Consider the following 15,008-nt stretch of genomic DNA (forward strand, 5'->3'; position numbering starts at 1 on the left):
CAAAACATTGCAGCACACTTCCGCCCACAAACATTAACATGTCACACTTCTGAGTTGACTTTTGCCACACTTCGGCTTGTCAATAAAATGTCTTATCTCTGAATCTGATCCCAGTCAAAGATAGCCAATAATAATCCATTCACAATGTTCCTCCTGGGAGAGGAAGCATTCTGGGATATGATTGCATCTCTGATCCCAAGGAATTCTCCAAATTTAGAAACAATCTGAATTGTCCCATCCCAAGGAAACATAATTTCCTGATGGAAAGCCCAACTTTGTCAAATTGGATGGAGCCAGTATGTCTCAATGCCAGTTTGACCTCACATACAATACACACGCACACACCATTTTACTTTTGCTCCAGATCAGTACATCTCACGAGAGCAGGCACCAAAGGTAATGTTTTTGAGGACAGGATGTTTTAATAAGGTTAAAGGAGTAGTTCACTTTAAAATGAAAATTAGCCCATGATTTACTCACCCTCAAGCCATCCTATGTGTATATGACTTTCTTATTTCAGACGAATACAATCGGAGTTATATTAATAAACACCCTGACGCTTCTAGGCTTTATAATGGCAGTGCATTGCACCATCAGTTTGAAGCTCAAAAAAGTGCATCCAACATTTGGGGAACATTTAGGTTATCTAGCTGTTTTGATGATCGTCAAATTGATGGATTAAGGATATATATGAGCTTGACTATATAGTTAAGGTACATTTCTGTCGTTCCAAACCTGTATGACTTTATATCTTCTGGGGAAGATAAAAGAAGGTATTTTTGAAGGAATCTCCTAAATTTTAATTTTGTCATTGTTTTGGAACACACCAGCTTATTCATAACCTTAAGGCTAACATATTCATACTAAAAGCTAAAAAAAACAGGGGGCCTTTAAAGTCACCCTGTGGCGAAAATCAAGCTTTTAATGTTGTTTATATGTCTATGTGATGTTTTTAATATGCTTTAAGACAAACCATGTGCAAATTCATAAGTCAACACCATTGCTGAGTATTTTCTCTTTAAAACTGCAGTGAACCAAAGACAGTCTCAAAAACACGGTTTGAAATCGCCGGTGTTTCTTACGTCATAAACTACCTTGTAACCAATCACGTCAACGTGCCGGCGGGCTTTAGCATATCATTAAAGGTGCCCTAGAATGTTTTTTTTTATTATTTTATAATGTTTCCTGGGTTACCCTTATAATGTTAGTATGTTTTTTAGATAAAAAATAATCATAATTTAGAAATAAATGTCATTTTTCCTAGCCTGCTTTTAGCCTCTGATTTGAACACTCTGTTTGAAGGGGCGTGTCTGCTGTGGGATTCAGGCCCTGTCCACACGGACACGGGTATTTTTATAACCGTGACTTTTTTACGCGGTTCGGCCGTTCGTCCACACGAAAACGCACTGAAACCGAACATTTTTGAAAACCCCTGCCAGGGTGAGGATTTTCAGAAACGCCGGTTACAGTGTTGTCGTGTAGACAGTGAAACCGGGGTTTTTGCCTTGCGACGTCAGAGTGTGTGCCGTTATCAGCTGTGTTTGACATGAGATTTGCGCTTCTGATTGGCCAACGTGGCTTTAGGGTTAAGGTTTATATCGCCGCCTGCTGGCATGCCATGCTCTTGACCGCGCTTGATTGCGTGTTTTTGCGTTTTCATGTAGACGGAGACCGAGCACGTGTGGACGGGATTTTTTTTTAAAACGCTGTAGGAAAAACTCCGGTTATAAAAATACCCGTGTCCGTGTGGACATGGCCTCAGTGTAACCGCGGCCACTGCTGTGATTGGCTGACATGCTTGCATATGAAATAGCTACGCATTACATGTGAAACTCTCTCCCGAATACTTTTACTACTGCTTTTATACGTTTTTACTATAACAGCTATCGAGATTAACGAATCGTGAGATGTTTTTAAAGTATTTAGATCTATTCCCATCACATAAAATGTTGCCACGATGAGCATTGAGCAGATGACAGTGTGTTGATCGCGAGAATGAAGATCTTATCATTGCAAAGCAGTTTCTGCACTCTCTCTGCTTTCACCAATGCAAACACGATGATGTAAATACAGTAAGAGCTTCGTTGTGCAGTAACGTGCGTCATTGATTTCATAACGAGTTTGGCAAGTGTCCAGATAAACTCGCGCTGTGTGGAAAGATTGTTCTTTGATCGCTTTCTGTATATAATTTGTTCACAATTTAAATACGATTATTTTCATCCTACTAAAAGAAACGATGTGAAGCTGATATTTTAGTCACTGGCTTGACTTACTGATGCATAAACAGTATTGAACGATTTTGAGAGAAAGATTACCTGTCTGAACTTGAACAATTACACATCAGAAAGTGTTGCTTGGTAGCTCGATCCGAGGCCAGCTCTGTATTGGCCCAAGTTGAGGAAACAGTCGGTGAAATGTTTGGAAATTTCCAGAGAAAATAAAATTAACCCATTGTTTCTTCAGAGGCTCAGATGAAGGAACTAAAAAATACTTTTGTGTTCATGTGTACATCCACACTGAGCAACTGCCATGCTTCGGCTGCGCAGTTCCGCCTGGCATTGAGGGCTGGCATTATGCAAATATTTGGAGGCGTACATATTAATGATCCCGACTATTGCGTCACAGTCGGTATTGTGTGGAGAACCGACCGTTTTTCAGGGGTGTTTTTCATAAACGTGAATTAAATGAGAACGCGAAAACAGTCCAGTTTGAGATTCACTCTATGTCATGTCCATGCACTGAACTCTTGTTATTTGACTATACCAAGGTAAATTCCATTTTGAATTATAGGTCACCTTTAACTATTCTCTGAAGCAGGGAAGTCTCAAGAGAAGGCAGGTTATCCTGGTATATTTTTCTGTTGATATATAAAAAAAAAATCTGGTTCTTTTAGCAATACAACAGGTGAATTATGTACAGTATATAATACATATATTCTATAATACAGTATATTACGATGCTATGATAAACTATATGCCTTTCTTCATTGACGTTCAATAGCGTTTCAAAGGATACTGATTTTTAGAAGGCAGCTGTCTGACTCTGAGATGGCGAACGGGAACATGGTTTGTGTAACATTAGCAACACATTATTAGCTTTAGTCAAGCCAAAGGCTAATCATATTAATTACCGTTATGTGTCCGACAATGTAGAGCCATACATAAAGCACATTACCATAATGATACATCGACTTGTAGATGAGCCTGTATGAGTGAGTGGAGGCGGGGATCATCCGCATATGTTAAATGATGCTAGGGTGTAGAGTTAGGCATTGTCCACACGGACACGGGTATTTTTATAACCGGAGTTTTTCCTACAGCGTTTTTAAAAAAAAATCACGTCCACACATGCTCGGTCTCCGTCTACATAAAAACGCAAAAACACGCTATCAAGCGCGGTCAAGAGCATGGCACGCCAGCAGGCGGCGATATAAACCTTAACCGTAAAGCCACGTTGGCCAATCAGAAGCGCAAATCTGACGTCAAACACAGCGGATAACGGCGCACAATCTGACGTCGCAAGGCAAAAACCCCGGTTTCACTGTCTACACGACAACACTGTAACCGGCGTTTCTGAAAATCCTCACCCTGGCAGGGGTTTTCAAAAATGTTCGGTTTCAGTGCGTTTTCGTGTGGACGAACGGCCGAACCGCGTAAAAAAAGTCACGGTTATAAAAATACCCGTGTCCTTACATTCAAGCTATTTTAAAGGTTCTCTAAGCGATCCTGGGTGACGTCACTTCTTGTTGACGTTCGAACTATTGTCAAACAAAACGGAGGCTAGCTAGACCCTCCCTCCTCCTCATCCGCACACTAACCCCCCAAACCACACCCCCAAACCCTTCTTGTCGGTCATTGGCTGGAACAGTTTGTTATGTTTCGGGGAGCAGGTCGCTGCAGTTTGTTTTTGTTGCTGTTTGTGGAGCCTGGGCTGTCTACAGAGATCGCGTTTCTTTACAGTGTGTTCAGGGGACAGGCAGCCAGCGGATAGTGAGGAGATGTTTGCTGTATGTGACAAAAAATGTTTTGGCCTAAAAAACGCGTGACATCGCTTAGAGCACCTTTAAGGCATGAATAAAAAAAAATTCACAGGGAAAAACATTTAAATACGTCATTTTGGTGATCAAAGATGAGTTTTAAGGGATCAAATTATTGATTACAGGGGGACTTTAAATATTTGGTAACAATTGTAATGGACGTATTACACTGAGCATCACAAAATCATGTACAAGGATGTTACATAAGGATCCCCTATGCTCTGACTCCATATTGTTGTGTCTGACTGCCTGAGCTGCACTCTGACTAGACTATATAAGGTGGACAGGGTTCCCCCTCCTGACCCTGTGTGCTTTATGTTCACCCACCCCCCAGCATCCGGAGGAGCGCACAAAGGCTGCCTCTGATTGAGATAAGTACCTTTGTCTCCAGGGACCAATGAATCCTAACAGTCTGCATTAAAGCTAAAAGACACAACTTGCCCTTAATGCGCAGTTTTCCTTCCTAGGCTGTCCAGCTAACGGATGGATGTGGATCCGAATTGATCGCACACACAGCCAGATATACAGTATCTCTAGATTTCATGGTTCCTTTATATTCAATATTGAGTTTTCCATACAGAGTCGCAAAGTTACTAACTAAATAGAACACGTCAAATCAGTCACTTATTCGTGACAGTTAGGATGCTGCCTAATATGTAGGCAACTTACTAGGTTATGGAACAGTAATAATGTATGTCAATATTTCTGTAAGCAACCAAGTGAATTAAAACAGCACCTGGCTATCATATGCAGAGAACATTAATTTATCAGAGCAGATAAATGGAGATTTCCTATGGGACTTAAAAAGCAGGTGCTCACAAACACACAAACATGCCAGTTCATAGCAAGAATCTATTGCAGGATTGTGTGCGTGTATGCTTCATATTTTCAAATTCATTTAGGTGACTCATGCAAACGGTAAACTTGCACCTAGTGGGATATCAGCTAGCAGAAGGGAGAAATTTTTAGCAACCCGTTAGTAAGTCCGTGCGCACATGGGCCTATTTGAAGGAGGTGATCGCTAGCGTGTGTGTGGGTGTTTTAGCAACTGTATGCATGAATGATTAATGGCTCTGTGGGCATATGTGTTTGAATCTGTTTTAAAAGTTGTCCATTTCAAATGATATGATATACGGGCTATGCGCTTATTTTCGTAATGCCTGTACGACTGGGTGGATGTTGCATTATATGGAGTTCCAACAAGATGCAAAGAGGTTGCAGTGACCTATACGTAACTCACACACACACTGGGGAACAATAAATCTCCTACTGTATTTGAAGTAATTTGCCAATAAAGGCCCATTCACATCAAGGACAATAATAAAAAAGTTTTAAAAATTGTGGTTTCACTTTATTTTGATGGCCCTTTTAACACATTCTGTTGACTACAAGTAACGTTGTACTTACATGTCAACTAACTCTCATTAGAGTGTTAATAGAGTATTAGTAGACTGGTAGGGTTAGGATTAGAATAAGTTGACATGTAGTTGCAAAGTTACTTATAGTCAGTAGAATGTCTGTTGGGGAGCATCAAAATAAAGAGTTAGCAGATATTGAGCAGACAGTCTACTAATACTTTAATGAGAGTTAGTTGACATGGAGTTGTCAACAAAAGTGGCAGGCAACACAACTGCAGATGCTTACAATAAACAGATTATTCCTGCAAGATGGTGTGAACGCTAATATAGCTATCTTTCTTGGTGTGAACGGGCCTCAAGAGTTCATTGAGCGTGTTGAACACACTGAGAAAAATAGGGCCGCAGGAGTGTGTAACGTATTGGGTTTGGATCAGCAGCGGTTGCTGACATGCAGGCAGATTATAACGGATCAATGTGCACATGTTTAATGCATCAAGCCCTGTCTAACCAGGGGGCAAAAAACAAACAAAAAAAAAAACAGGGAAATTACACTGACTCTATTTTCGCATTGTACCAAGTTCAAAGCTTCATGGGTGAGCAGAGAGGGGGGAAGATGCAAAAAAAGAAACTGTGAACCTTGCACAGAGGAAGTTCAACCCTACCCTGTCTCACTGGCCCCAACTCTGAACAATACTCGCCTACAGAGAAACAATACAGGGGAAGGGTCTACTGGACACAATGTGTTCACCCTAGTTGCCCAGTGTAGCTTTTTACAAGTCTCAATGATATTTTTATCTCCAAATCTCTTTTACATGGTTATTTTTTAAGAGCGACACTTATACAGACTATGGGAGACATACTGGCATTGAAAGTCTTCCAATGTGTCACATTTTAAAATTATAATTACAATGTTAGCTAGATTAGAAACAATATACCACGGCACATAATCAAATCTTGGAACTCGTATGATATAAGTGGGACAAAGCTTTTCATGATAACTATAAGTATCGACATCCAGCTATTAAAAGAATGAGCTTTTGCTGCCACCTTGTGGGATAGAATAGAAGTTACGACTTAAGAAAGCGTGTGATGATATTTTTTATTTTGATTTGTTGCAGAATCTTTTCATATAGACAATAAAGTGACACCAGGGGGCTGTTCCATAAATGAAGCTTAGAAAAGCGGGGATTAAACTCCAAAACCGGACTTGAATGAGCCTAACAAATAAGTTGGGGCTAAAGTGGTTCCATAAAAGGTAATTGAAGTTCACGCAATCTCACTAATTTGATCCAGGTTTATCTAGTCTAGATAATTGCGTGTGCACGCGTTTCTGAAGCAGCCCTAGAGGTCGATCGTGGATCAAATCGATCCACCATCATACAGCGTATATTTTGTGCTGTTTTATGCATTTGTGACATGTTTCCCCCCCCCCCCCCCCCCCCCTCAGTGCACAAATTACATTTTACAGTTATATTCTCCATCTGTAAATGTTAGAAAGTCGTGCAAATGTATCCATTTTGCTGCTAATCTTCATATTGAACGAGCGCTGCTGCGCGCATGCGCGCCAAATAGGAGCGCAATAATTCTGACTAAAATATACATTTTGCTTGGAAAATTAATATGCGATATTTTATAACACTAGAAATATCTTCTAATTATAATAATTTCTCTTTAGGATGTTGGATAAGTTGCAGTGAACTTCTAGCTCATTACACTCATATATTTTATACTTCTAATAAAAAAAAAGAAATTGAACAGAAGTAGCCTAATTCAGGGAAGATTTTTAAAAGAAACTAAATAAATAAAGATACAAAATATAGTTTTGGGTATAGGACCTATGCTACTTTATAAAGATGATATATACTTATTTAGAATGCTGAGAATTACAGCTTTTAATGCAATCATTTTTTTTGAGAAAGCAAGAATCCCCAGTTTTAAATGAGTGGTTAGATTTAGTTTCTAAAGTACATTATGGAGAGGATAACATTAAATTAAGAACAAATGTATACATTTTGAAAAGATATGTGCAACTCTAAAATCAAAGAATATTCCATAAAATAAAGGAATATATATTGGCCTACATTAACTACATTTTTATGTAACCTTCCCTTTTATTTCTAGTTATTTGTTATTTTATTTATTTACTTATTTAATATTGAATATTTGATATTTAAATAATATTACTTGAATAACTTTTAGGAATTATGTGTCATTCATTATAAGAGTTTGATATATGTGAATGTTATATTTTTATTAATATTTATTTATTGTTTTATTTATATGTATGTGTTGGTATTATCACAAAAGAAAAAAAAGTAGAAGGAAAAATAAGGAATATTTATTGGGGGAAAATATGATGTCTTTAAAGGAACTGTCCATTTGTATAATTGTGTTAAATGTGTTTGAATTGAAAGACATAATAAAGTACTTAAAATATATATATATATATATATAAGAGACAGTGTAGAGAAAGAATTCTCTGATAACCGAGGCATTCCTTAATTAAAATGTCTTTATTACAAAAATGACATGTCCTAAACGGAAAACTTTAAAACGCCTTATATATGTGTCTATATTGTAGCCTTATTTAAGTTGATTTTCTGTATACTGTGTATTTATAAAGTCCAATAATGGTATTAGAGACTGTCAGTGGTAATATCATTGTGTTCTTGTCGGTCAGTGTTGAGGATCTGTGTAACAACTGAGGCTTAGCCTGACAGTTAGCCTGCCCTGGACCAGGCTAGTTTCCCAGCATAAGTTGCCAGGGTAACTGAGTTTGAACTTTTTTAAGTTTGATTTATGAAACCGAATCTACCAAAAATAAGCTTGACTAACCGAAATAAGCCTGGCTTATACTCTAATCTTGGTTTATGGAACAGCCCCCTGTATTTTAAACTACTGTAAATATTTTGTTTTTATTGTGAAGCTACGTTTTATTGTTTGTGATGTTATTTTTATTTATTTTTAATTATTATTATTAAATAAAGCATAGTAGGCTTTGCGGTTTATTGTGGCGCGCGCCAGTAATTTTAGAACATGCACGTGCTTGTCAGTTTGTTTGAAAAATATCCGTCGGTCTTGTGTCATCGTCCTACATCAAATATAGTATTTTATAGTACATTTAAAGGAACACTCCGACTTTTTGGGACTTTAGCCTATTCACCTTATCCCCCAGAGTTAGATAAGTCCATACATACCTTTTTCATCTCCGTGCGTGCTATAAGTCTGTTTGACGCACCCACCGCTAGCCTAGCTTAGCACAAAGACTGGATGTAAATGGTTGCAGCTAGCATACTAATCCAAATAAGTGAAAAAATAACGCAAACATTTTCCTATTTACATGTTGTGATTTGTATAGTCACAGAGTGTACAAAAAACAAAGTCACATGAGACACAGACATATTTTAACCGTATAAATACTGGGAATTATATTCTCTGAAGGCGAAGCACTGCTACTTGGGCGGAGTGATAACCGCAGCACATGAGACTCGCTCTCTGCTCCTCACCACGGCGCGTCTCAGGTGCTGCGGTTATCACTCCGCCCAAGTAGCAGTGCTTCGCCTTCAGAGAATATAGTCGCCTTCAGAGAATATAATTCCCAGTATTTATACGGTTAAAATATGTCTGTGTCTCATGTGACTTTGTTTTTTGTACACTCTGTGACTATACAAATCACAACATGTAAATAGGAAAATATTTGCGTTATTTTGTCACTTATTTGGATTAGTATGCTAGCTGCAACCATTTACATCCAGTCTTTGTGCTAAGCTAGGCTAGCGGTGGGTGCGTCAAACAGACTTATAGCACGCACGGAGATGAAAAAGGGATGCATGGACTTATCTAACTCTGGGGGATAAGGTGAATAGGCTAAAGTCCCAAAAAGTCGGAGTGTTCCTTTAAATGCCGTCGAGTGGCGATAAATATGTGACTTGGCAGAATAGTGTTTGTTTATAGCGAAATTGTTCGTTTAAAACAAGAACTAGAAATGCTGTCATGAGCGGTACACTCCATTTGACATAATTTATCTCACACAACTAAGAGAAAAGTGTAACTTACTGAAAATGATTGGAAGCAGCGACATACATGAAAATTAGATCACCTGTGTAAAGTGTGTATACAAAGACCGTTAAAGTACAAGGACCGTTAAAGTACCTGCTCAAAAACAAACGAGTGCAGACTACAAACCTGCCAGTGAACGACTGCTGAACCAACCAGCCATTTGTAAGCTGAAACTCAAACCAGCGTGAGTGGACTTGCAGCACAGACTGCTGCTGGTAAGTGTAACTGCACTTTATTATTTTTTATTTATTTATTCAATGCCACAAGAACAAGGTTTTACTGTCCATAATCACATTATTAACATTAGCTGCCAGGAAAAAAATTAATACTTTTATTTCAGTGCTTTCAAAGCATTACAGTTTTTGTTTTTAGTTTGTTCCAAAAGATTTAGCTACAAATAATTTAAAGTCATTTATAAAATGTGAAAAAATGTGGTTTGCAAAAAGCCCATTTCTTTTATGATATTTTACTGATAAAATAATAAATATAACATGTTCTTTACATTCCAAATTATCATTCAGAAAATAAAAAAGCACATCAAATATATCTATTATACTCCAGTTTTCTATTTATATCGATTTATAAAACTTTCCAAAATAATACTGTGTAGATATAATAATTAAAAAAAAAACAGATGCAAAATACTTTTCTTGTCAACAAAATTTGTATGAAATATTGAGTTTAAATCTTTCCCAAACCTGCGTAACAGGATCAATTCTGTGAAGAATTTTGTAAGACAGTTCCTTAATTTTGTTATTGATATAAAACTGTTTCCATGCTTTGTCCAATGCAAGAGATATTACCAAATAAAAAAGAGCAACAAATATTGCTGCAGTAAAAGACACAGAACAAAGAGCATTTCTTATAACCTTATTGCTACATTGATTTTTTTTTAAATATCAACATTATTAATGTAAATATTTCCAGAAAGATTATCCATGTTGATTTTTGATTTTTTTCATCAACGCACAGACCGAAGCGCCCGCACCCTCAGATCACTTGGACGTGGCTGTTTACAAGAGGTAAAAACGATATAAATACTGTTCGTTTTCTCACACAAACCGCTCGTTTCGTGTCTTAGGCCATCATTGTGTACTTACATTTACGAGTCATTAAATCATGTTTAATTTGGACTTCTCTGTGCATGCTCTTTGAGGAAGTGACCGTAGACCTGCATTATATGACTGACAGACAAGAACGGTTTGACCTAAAAATATCAAAATTGAAACTACTGCGGAAACAAAGACACCTACATCTTTGATGCCCTTGAGGTAAGCTAAAACATATAAAAAATTTATTTCAAAGTGAACTATCCCTTTAATCACCATATGGAGGCACATCTAATGATAAAGATGTATATGCAGAGATACCTTCCGCCTTTGACAATAATACCCTCCCATATATTGATATATCCCTTATTAACCACCAATTAAATTTCTTTTTCTCAACAATTGGCTCAAAATGTAACTGACTCCTTTGTTTTTCATTTTTACAAACTACTACACCGAGATATGTTAAATATTCTCTAATTAGAGGAACAATCTTTGAGGGGTTCAATAGAGACTTATCTGAATTCATTTTAAGGCCTGAATCAGCAGTGAATGCATCAATATGTCTAATTATTAGTGTTTTCTGAGGGAGCAGGAACTTACCTACAACTGTTACGAACATCCCTCAGAGCAAACGACTGAATTAGCCAATGAATGCGCTCAAAAAGCATAGAGTAAAGGTCAATATTAAGCGACAATACAATTTGACAACTTTGACAACACATTCAACTATAGCATTCAGCATTGTCATATCATCATTAGCATTAATTAATCCACCTGTTGGTGATTACCATCAACAGGCTGACACATGACAACCAAATATGAAATATGTGCCAATTTGCACACATTTCCAGAACAGAAATCTGAACTCTTTATAAAACCATGTTGAAAATTATTTCATTTTGTTAACATATTCAAGTTAAAGATTTTTACAGAGAGTCTTTCTTTATCACTTCATACCAGCTATACCAACAGCCAGAAAAACAAAAAACATTTTTTAGGGAAAACATTGAATATAAACTTGTTTGTACGAAAAAAGCAAACCCCTCAGTAAAAAACCTTCATAATACAGATTGTTTTAAGAAAAGGGCCTTTAGAAATGTGTACTGCATCTGAATACAGACAAGTTCTGGAAGCAGAACAGCCCAAAACCTCAAAGTTACCCAGTGCATGAAAAAACAATGGTTTTACCTGTGCCTTGCCTATAAAAATTCTCAGCCAGTGTCATCACCAGTTTCTAGACAAATCACATCTTTTGGAAGTCCTGATCACGTCACGTCCTCACAAAAAACTCAAGAACTAAATATTTGATTGACTCCAAACAAAATTACAATAAGAAACGTACATTTGCTGTGAAAAATAATTTCACGCATGCGTTTTCTTTTTTACATTTTAAAATAAAACAAGAAGTGGGCTCACTTTTGTCTGTGGGCTACTGGGCTTGTTAGGGGTTCTTCATGTTTTATGAGAAATCCAGGAAAATAATCGACTCTACCACACAATGTATGAGCCGTTGCCAAGTAAACCTTAAAAACCATTCAAAATTACAGATTTTGATCAGTCTAAAATATATCATATAAAGTTATTTTCTGACCTAGTTGTATTGACATTTTTTTCTTTCTGTTTCAAAAATAAGAAAAGGGAATGTTGATTTTTGTGAAGATATTTTATTGTCTTAAAAAATTATTTAAAAAAAAAATCCAACATAGAAAATACAATAAACATTCATTGACATAAAAAAATACAATAAACATCTACAGGCAAGTTCAACTTTCCCAGTGCTACAAAACATCATCATATTAAAATATTAAAATATAGCTTAGAAAATAGAAAGCTGTAGTGTAAAAAAACAAATTGAAAAATTCAAAAAGTATTAATCAAGTTTAATAAGTTAACAAATAATTTCGAGAACTAGTCCTTGCAAGTGCATTTTTGAGAGTGATGCATAGAATGAATGATGCATGGCTTACACATTTCAGAATACAAACGTCTCAGCCACGTCCGTGTCTTTGCACCATTTTAGTCTGTCCATGTTCAGGCAGAGCTTCTCTAGGTACCTCTGGATCTCCAGGAGGTACAGGTAGTTGGAGGTAACGGGGAAGGCCGTTTCATCTTTGTGCACTGGGGTCTCGGGGTTGGGCAGGGGGCATCCCTGTGAGATGGCCAGTCCCTCCAACGTGCTCAGGAGAGTTTCCAAGTCCACCTGGACCTGCTGTAGGTGCTGGGCTGGAGGCACTCGCAGCCTTAACCGCAGGTAGCTCAAGTGAACGAAAATAGAAGTGAGACCATCAATGGGGGTGTCAATGTCAGGGCCAAAATCAATCTCTGGAGACATCTGGAAGTGCTGTGGAGACGGATTTAGATTTAGAGATTAATGTGCTGAATTGATGAACTGTGTCCAAGGGAAGTCACGCCCTTGTCATATACAAACATTTCAATAAATAATTACATTTCATTTTCTTGTATATGTACAATGACAGTACAGAGCTTGACTTGAATTTCCCACTTCCACAAAAGACAAAGTTACAGCTAGTTAGTTTGTGCTCATATGCTCCCAAAATGAAATGATAACATCAAGTTGAATTGAATGCTAAAATTAAAGCCTAATAAAGAAAGAAATGATTTTCTACTCATTGAATTATGAACTGCTCTAATTTGCCATTGCCATTCAAAAAATAGATTAATGAAACTATGAATTTACATCGCTTCATAGAATATTAATCATAAAATATTATGTTTTAAATGGCTGAGAATTAAGACTCAAAATAAAAAAGTCAAGCTACATGCTCTTGTTCCAATTATAGTTCACCCAAAAATAACTTGAGTGTCATCATTTACTCACCCTCATGCTATTCCAAACTTGTACAACTTTCTTTCTATTGTGAAACACAGGAGAAACTTGTCTCAGAAAGGAACTGCAAACTTAGTCAATGGTGGCCCACTTTTTATTGACCCCAACATGCTGAAAAGTCTTCTTTTGTGTTCCACAGAAAAAAGAAAGGTTACAAGGATAAAGGTTTGGAGCGACATGAAGGTGATTAAATCACTGCAGAACATTTACCTCATCCTTGATTTTTTTAATTCTGCTGATGGTAGTTCGGACCATGATTCGTATCCTGTCTTCTGTAGCTGCGGGTCGGCTGATGCTAATGGCCACCAGAGCTGCCATTGAGAGGCAAAAGATCAGGGAAGAATGCATCTTTCTGAAAAAGAACAAATCATATTGTCATATGTCACGTTTAATTGTATGCAGTGTTAGAGTATCCAAATGTCTCAAAAACTTGTTTACATATAAAAAAACTTTGAAATCAATACAGTTACCCTGTTTAGTACAGTAAAATAATGAATTAAATTGTTACAAGAATGAATATTTTATCAGTCTCATTGACATAAAGGTCATATTGGGATGTTTTATGTCCATGTGGACAAGAGTGTCTGTGTGAAATGAATGAGTGAGTGCTTACCTCTGGTGTGATGATGTCCATATTGAGAAACTCAAGCAGGACTCTCCCTTTTATAGCTGTGGATGATTGACTCATTGCCCCTGTGAATCACCCTGCGCCGGTCTGGTCTGGTTTGCCTTAGTCGTCCACCATAGTTTAGAAGACACCGTCCACATGTTCTGGTCCGAGACATCACACCCAGGGGCTCCAGGTAAGGACACTTCCAGTAAAGGACACTTCCAGTAAAGTGTCCATGTTTTTGTGTATTAGAGGATTTTCTTTTCTCTGTGGCTTGTATGTTTATACAGAATGTTTATAGTGTGTCATCTTTGTTTTTCATACTAACATGCTTTTTTCTTCTTCAAATATTTGGTTTCAATTCATGTTTCAAGTGTTGTTCAATGAATGTAGTTATTCAGGGTTAATTTGTCAAACGATTGCATGGAAAGAATGTGATGGGATTTGTCGTGAACTACTTGAATTATACCTCCTGTTATAGAAAATGCTAGAAAACATTTTAGTAAACAGTCAGCAAATGATGTATTGTTTTATGTATTCACCCATTTATTTATTTATAATGTGACCCTAAGTAGGATAAATATTTTTCTCCTATTTTCTCCATTTAACTTCAACTTACTATTTGCTGCTTCTGAAATACTGACTTTTGAGTCACTAAATTATTTATTGTGGATAAAATGATGCACGATAATGACCACAAAAATCTCTTCTTTTGTTTCTCTTGGTATTTATGTAAAAGTGTTGTTACAAGGCCCACTTAAAAAAACATGCAGTGCTTGAGGAAAAACTAGGCCTTGTGAATTCCTTGTGTTGTAACCTAGGACAATAAGAAAAGCTGTACCCATAGGCTTAGGCAGCTGACTTGCTGCCTTGCCTGCCTGCCGGTCAATGACTTTGCAGGCAGCATTTGCGCAGGTACCTCCTAAAACTGATTTCGGACAGGATTCTGAGAGAGCTTTGGTGATGACTAAGCCAATATTTAATTACTACCTAATTTAAGTGTTCGAAAATATCCACTTTACTCATCAACCGCAACTTTCAGATG

General features: G+C 37.2%; 1 protein-coding gene across 1 annotated transcript; it reads right to left on the reverse strand.

Moving 5' to 3' along the window:
• Nucleotides 1-12,341: 12,341 nt before the first annotated feature.
• Nucleotides 12,342-13,736, reverse strand: lepb (leptin b). Its single transcript, XM_056237396.1, has 2 exons — nucleotides 13,564-13,736; nucleotides 12,342-12,846 (listed from the first exon to the last, which is right to left on the reverse strand). The coding sequence occupies exons 1-2, from the start codon at nucleotides 13,699-13,701 to the stop codon at nucleotides 12,478-12,480; spliced, it is 507 nt and encodes a 168-aa protein (XP_056093371.1). The 5' UTR covers nucleotides 13,702-13,736; the 3' UTR covers nucleotides 12,342-12,477.
• Between the last annotated feature and the right edge of the window lie 1,272 nt (nucleotides 13,737-15,008).

Source organism: Rhinichthys klamathensis, unplaced genomic scaffold, assembly GCF_029890125.1.
Source record: "Rhinichthys klamathensis goyatoka isolate OS25496 unplaced genomic scaffold, OSU_Roscu_1.1 h1tg000485l_1, whole genome shotgun sequence".
Taxonomy (NCBI): Eukaryota; Metazoa; Chordata; class Actinopteri; order Cypriniformes; family Leuciscidae; genus Rhinichthys; species Rhinichthys klamathensis.

Coding starts and splice junctions, on each gene's coding strand:
- lepb (XM_056237396.1), bottom strand. CDS start 13,701: ATGCATTCTTCCCTGATCTTTTGCCTCTCAATGGCAGCTCTGGTGGCC. Junction 12,847..13,563: donor TTAAAAAAATCAAGGATGAG/GTAAATGTTCTG, acceptor CCGTCTCCACAG/CACTTCCAGATGTCTCCAGA.